Below are 6,676 nucleotides of genomic sequence, written 5' to 3'. Positions count from 1 at the left end.
GGTCAATCCAACCCCAGTTTTCCAGAGGAAAGGCAGTGGTGTTAGCCACTACACCACACCAACCACACGTCCTTCACTGCTGTCCACAGTGGGTGGAATCTTCCTCTACACACATTCCCCAACACAGCCCAGCAAGTTCTCAATGCTGCCTAAACCTCTCTCACTCCTCAAGCTTTTCCGCTCACTTGATGGCTTCTTGCATTCACTCACCTGGTGTTAATGTTATGGCTGATCGGTGTACTGTACAGTTGATAATGTGAGTAGAGGTGGAGAGTAACTGGTTCCAGTGTAGATGTGGACTTACATGAGTATGATAAATCAAATTACAGTACTTTTACTTCTACTTCTAGTAAATCTGTAAGGGGGTCAGTCTACCTCTTCATGAACTCTGCATGTTCCATCCACAATCTCCACTAATAACTACTAAGGTCAGTATTGCAAACCAGTGAATAAAACCAAACAGCACCTTCAGATATGCTGCTAGATGCTGGATGTACTAAGAAGTTCCTCTCGGCAGTTCTCTAGAGAACTGAGTACCTGTTTGCTTGTTACTCCTACTCAGGTTGGGTCTTTGGTTGCAACATAACTTCTGCTTGAGCTTTGCAACAGTGTGGCTTTGGGCACCTCTACCCACATCCACCCTTCCGAACAGAAAGCAAAGCACAGTCGAATCAGACACGTCTGGCCTGCCTGGCTGCGAACGAATTGCGCCATCTAGCGGACGAGACGTGCTGAGACTGGTCTCCGTCCTGCTCACCTGCCCCTGTTTTCTTCTGAACAGTCCATGAGAAGGCTTAGAAACATCACCAGCAGAACAGGAAAGGAACATTTTTACAATATTTTTATTCAGTCGTTTCACAGACAGAATCTGAAAGATCCTTTATATATTCTCAGGAGCTACATACAGTTCTTAAGCTAGAGAGAGAGAGAGAGAGAAAAAAAGTGTCAGTACACTCTCAAACATGAAGGTGCCAAGGGGTTCTGCGCACAGTGGAACAGATGAACCACTTTTGGTTCCAGGAAAGAAGTTTCAACGGATGCTTCTTGGGAGAAGTTTGAATAATCCCCACATGATGCACCGGTTCCAGGAAGAACCCTCAAACTGCTATACACTGTTAAATGTATAAGTTCCTTGAGGAGATTTTTTAAGGGTTCTTCACTTTGAAACTGTGGGGGAACCTCTTAAGACACTTTGAGGAACCTGGAAGGAACCATTTATCTTCTAAAAATTTTTTCTTGAAGTCATCTTAGAAGGTTCCAAATTGAAGAACCTCCAAAAGTTCCTCAAGGAAAAAATTATTAGTCTCTTAAAGAACCTCTAGATTCCTCCAAGAACCCAAACATTTCTCAGTGCTCTTAGTTTGAACATTTCGGGATTCCTCAGTACAAAATCTGGTTCTTCAAAAAACCCATTTGAATTAAGGTCCCTATATTTGGATCCAACTACACTGTTGAAAGTATTAGATCCTCAAGGAACCATTGGATGTTCTTCAATTTGAAACTGTGAAGGAACCTCTTACAGTGCTTTGAGGAACCTGTAAGGAACCCTTTTCTTCTAAAAACCTTTTCTTAAAGTCACCTTAAGAGATTCTTTCACAATTTTAAATTGAAGAACCTCCAGAAGTTCCTCAAGGAACTTATACCTTTAACAGTGGCGCTGTAAAAAACGAGTAGTCTCTTAAAGAACCTCTAGGTTCCTCCAAGAACTCAAACGTTCCTTAGAGCTCTTAGAGGTGCCTGTACAAACATTTTGGGATTCCTCAGTACAAAATCTGGTTCCTCAAATAACACATTTGAATTAAGGTCCCTATATTTGAATCCAACTACACAGTTGAAAGTACAAGATCCTTGAGGAACCATTGAAGGTTCTTCAACTAGAAACTGTGATTTAACAAACTTTTAACTGATGCTTTAACAAACCTTTAAGAAATCTTTTTCTTCTCAAACCTTTTCTTGAAGGTTCTTCAGAGCACCATAAAAGTTTCCTCCACAGTCTCAGTTTCAAGAACCTCCAGAAGTTCCTCAAGGATCTTGTGTTTTTTACAGTGTACAACCTTTTGCTACCGCTCCTTTTCAAACACCAAATGCGGTTCTTTGGGGAACCAAAAGTGGTTCTCAGAAGCCTTTGTGGTACCTCCTTGTATCAGAGTGTATGACCAGCAACCATGTCAACACTGAAAAGATATGTATGGCATGTGACTAATTACAATCTACTTTCGCAAGAAGAGGTTACTTCCATTTCTACAGTTGTTTGTGTTTATTGGTAAAGGTCTACTGTGCTATCAAGACCTGCAAAGCAGGGACACAAGTGATCATACTCATAATCGTAATCGTAATCGTAATCATAAGCTTCCGGTACATACATTCAAGCTGTTAAAAGGTACTAAAATGGAATAGTACAGTGGTCTGAGAAACGTCCTGCTAAACATGAAGCAAAATGATCCGTTAAAATGATCAATATGTCATATCTAAAGATTACACCACACATCTCAGGTGTAAACACAAGTAAGATCAAATAAATTACTGGCTGTGTTTTTGCCATCTCTCGGGTCTCGTGCACTGAAATCCAGTGATCCTTCTGACCTGCTGATGCCGAATCCAGAACAGCCGGTTTAAATCTTGATGTTAAGAAGTATTAGTATTCGCTATAGCCACAGAACATTTAGGTCAATGCTTCAGACTTAGAAAACAATGGCGGCGTTCTCGCTGTGCAGACCGAGCGGGGCCAGTGATCCGAGCTTATCCCAAGTGATCCGAGTCTAGGCTCAGCCTGCACAGCGAGAACCTGGCCGCAGACGAAATGTCCTGTTATGGCACGAGGGAGCTCAAGTAAAACTAACACCGCGTTCTTGATGCACCACTGAGGTAAATGTATGGCAGCTTGAAAAGGGACCAGTTCTCTTCAGACTACGCAAGGGTTTCCCAAAGCCTCCTTACCAGTAGTTCCTTTCCAACATGCACACATTTGGGCCTGCACAAACGCACCGCACCGCACCGGTCTCGACGTCCATGTAAGCAAGCTGCTAAATGTGGCACACGCAGACGTAGAGATCGGTGGAGCTGCTGAGGCAGACGTAGGCACTACTTGAGGTTGAAGAAGCCGGAGGATTTGGCTTGAGGAGCCATCAGCATGCTGGCTTGGTTCTTATGCGTGATATGAATCTGTGGAAGATAAACACACACCTCGTGAGTCATCGCAGCAGATCTGTCTCAAAAGCACTTCTGCATCCCACACTGTCCACCTCTTCTCCTCAGGAACGAGACACGATGTGGTCCGTTTTCCTCAAGATTAAAAGTAGACGTATTAAGCTTGCTTCCAGCCTGGTGTGTCAGAGGCAGTTCTGCTGCCCACGCACGGCTTAGATAGGTAATGAACTACGTTATGAAATCTGGTGGTGGAGATCCACCACCCTGGAGTACGCAGGTGCAACACATAGAACATTCACCTCTACTTTAATGTCCAAATGTTTGTGGACACCCCTTCTAATGAATGCAATCAGCTACTTTAGGTTGCACCGCATTTCTGCGTAATACCAGGCGTGGGCTAGAGGGGTATAAAGCCCCCTAGCATTAAGCTGTGGAGCAGTGGAAGAACTGTGTTCTCTGGAATGATGGTTGGTGCTCCATCCAATACTTTTGGGATGAGTTGCGGAGTTGGGGATGCTGAGTGGGCTGGTGATAATCCAACATCCTGACCTCACTAACGCTCCTATCCTCCAAAATCAGTAGAGTAGAGACAGTTTCGGTTTGGAGGAGTTTCCCCAACAAAAGCAGGATAAACTCTTTTTAATAGCCTTAATTTTGGAGGAATCGATGAAGGAGCAGATGTCCTAATACTTTTGTCAATATAGTGCAAGTTTTTCTACAGTGGAGCATTTCACACTAAATTAACACACATAGATCTACTCAAAAAGACATGGCTAGATCTGCAGTTCTTGATGTGGTAATGCACACTTACTGTACATGGTGGCTGCATCCATGGCTCTCCATCAATCTGCATGGGCAAGGCCTTCTTCGTCCTATAATAGAGTCATTTATTGTTTTTAATAAGGCATATAAGCTAAGTAATGTTTGTTATGGGACTAATATGGTGCTATGATGGTGCTGTTATGACAAAAGAGAAGTGCTACTGTATGTAATGTGAATATTATCCTTTTAAAAAGCGTGAATGAATGACTATTGAGTGTATGTGGACGAAGGAACAGAGGACAATGAGTGTACAGAGGGTGTGAACAACTCTAAACATGCCACAGCATGCCATAACATCAGATATATGCATCACTGCTGCCCCCTCATTCGCTGCCTCGACCTCATTCCATTTTGGCTTCACTTTGAAAAACAAAAACACTTGCATGTCCCAACCAGAGCCAGCCCAGAGCCTTTATTATCACAAAATGCAACACATGAATAATTTACAGTCAAACAGATGTAGAATTTCACAAAGTCTACAGTCGATAGACTCTTCTGACCAAAGCACATTGTCCTAGAAGTCCTGGTCTTGGTCTCTTGTGCTCTCTGGCCAACTTTAGTCTCACGCCGATGTTTATTTTTGGACGGCAATGGTTTTCATCGTTGCACAAATCAGACCTGTTGATCTTATTCTGGTGGTAGACGCTGTACTTTGACCTTATCTGTGGCTAAATCTACCTGTTGGTCCTGTGATGACATCTTAGGACTGCTGTAGATATTGTTACACATCCTGTGATCTGCTCCTGGGCTTTACTTGTTAGGAAGGTCTGACCTGGCTGTTATGATATTTATATTTATATAATATAGGCATTAACCTACAGGTGAAACTGAATTCGTATATTTGACTTTCATCATCAGTTTATGGTTACAGTTATTAAATTGAGTAGTTTAGAGCTATATTGGCCATTGGCATCACCACACTCATTTAGCAACCTTGTGTTATCAAACCCTTTCACCAGCTAGCATGAATAAAGCCTATGCTAGTTTAATTAATGCCGCAATACTAAAGAAATACTAAATAAACTGGCTTAAGCTTTGGGAAAGATGCTGGGGCATTATGGGAAACTTTGCGTGGCGTCTGGTAGTTCCGCTCAGCAATTCAGGATTGACTTTTTACCACCTTGGTTTTAGAGGGACACAGCAACACTTCACTGGGGCATGTGCCTCCGGAAATGAGGTCCAATGATGCCCCTAGTGATCTTCACCACTCACTATAACAATCACGAGCAGACCAGACTAAATGTCTGAGGTTTAAATAAGACAGACTCTTCCAGATCCTCTCTAACCATGTTCTGATCATCTGCTCCTCCTTCTAATCTTACACATTTGAAGTAGTAATTAATGTGGGGGTGTGTAATGTTTTCCTGCTAGTCACAGGGCTCACCTGATGGTAATCTGCGATGTTTTGGCCAGTCGGACAGCGCTCTTGAGACCGGTGTAGATCTGACCCATCTCAATGGCTCCTTCCAGGCCCACCACCTCCACACGTTTGTCACTCAGGTCTAAATGTAGATAAAGAATAGTTGTGCACTCCAGCTCAGTTAGGTAGGTAACACCACTGTTTACTCAGTGTGTTATAATATGAATTGGGACTAGAACCAATCCTCGGATCTCCAGTGGTGGAAGCAGTGATGGATGCACGGTGCTCGATAGAAACCTACCTTGAGGGCTGACTTTCAGGACTTCTGGATCTACGATGACCTCAGGCAGGTCCTGGTTACCACGATCACTCTTTTTGGCCTCGCCCCACAGGTTTGAGCCGCCATGCATGCTGGGAATGTTGAGTACAGCGATGCCCTCCAGCGAGAGGTTACTGAGGTCCAGCTGAACGCCACAACACTGAATAATAAAGAGAACGAGGTGATGAAGACCAACAGTTCAGTAAATACTGTTTCTCTTCTACAGGAGCTTTTAGACTGACATTTTTTTTAAAGTCACACACACAAAAAAATCTCACCTCGATGGTGAGGCACTCCTTGAGTTTTTTGCAAGAAGCAGAAATGGTCTCTGAGGTGGCAAACTCAAAGTACCACAGCTTGTTCTTCATTCTGAGCCCAGCAGGGACATTTAAACATGAACAGAAGCCATTAACACATGCTGAGAAGTGACACATTGCACAGTTCACACGGTTTCAGCCTTTAGCATTTCCGAGCTCAATCTTGTGGGCGAGGCTGGACCAAGCTAAACATAAGATCACTTAAAATGGTTAAAATTCATAGGCATTAATACCACAACTAGCATCAGTATTGTTAAAGCCTAAGGCTAAAATTAATTCACAGTGCTTCGGTAATTTATTTTCATGTCAAGCTACCCAACGCTGATATCACATGAATAGTTAAGGTTCTACATAAGAATACATTTGAGGGCACATCATTCACCATAGTCAGCAAGCGTGTAAACAGATTTCTAGAGTCGTAGAGTTTTCTCCCATGATTTCACCATAACCAGATGACATGTGTTGGTTCACTGGTGGTTGTGGATAGTAAAAATATCAGGCAGAACAACCAGAGCTGAATGGAGTTCCTTAGCAAATGCCTTAATTACATAACACTGTGTCCAAATATTTGTGGCCACCCCTTCTAATAAATGCATTCAGCTACTTTAAATTGCATCCATTGCTGACACAGTGGAGCAAATGCACACACACAGCTTGTCTAGTCCCTGTGGAGAAGTACTGCCATCAGAATAGGACCCTCTGGAGCAGATA

At 43.0% G+C, this 6,676-nt stretch overlaps 1 protein-coding gene across 1 annotated transcript in view; it reads right to left on the bottom strand.

The window, feature by feature from the left end:
* Positions 1–823: 823 nt before the first annotated feature.
* Positions 824–6,676, bottom strand: part of dgkaa (diacylglycerol kinase, alpha a) — a 66,205-nt gene continuing 60,352 nt past the window's right edge. The window contains exons 20-24 of the mRNA XM_072696486.1: positions 5,927–6,017; positions 5,631–5,808; positions 5,354–5,471; positions 3,959–4,019; positions 824–3,162 (exon numbers count right to left, since the gene is read on the bottom strand). Of these exons, the coding sequence (XP_072552587.1) occupies positions 3,082–3,162; positions 3,959–4,019; positions 5,354–5,471; positions 5,631–5,808; positions 5,927–6,017 (529 nt within the window). The 3' untranslated portion in view covers positions 824–3,081. The remainder of the gene's footprint in view (positions 3,163–3,958; positions 4,020–5,353; positions 5,472–5,630; positions 5,809–5,926; positions 6,018–6,676) is intronic.

This window comes from Salminus brasiliensis, chromosome 14 (assembly GCF_030463535.1).
Source record: "Salminus brasiliensis chromosome 14, fSalBra1.hap2, whole genome shotgun sequence".
NCBI lineage: Eukaryota > Metazoa > Chordata > Actinopteri > Characiformes > Bryconidae > Salminus > Salminus brasiliensis.
Note: the sequence above shows the minus strand (reverse complement) of the source record. Positions and strands in the feature narration are given on the sequence as shown.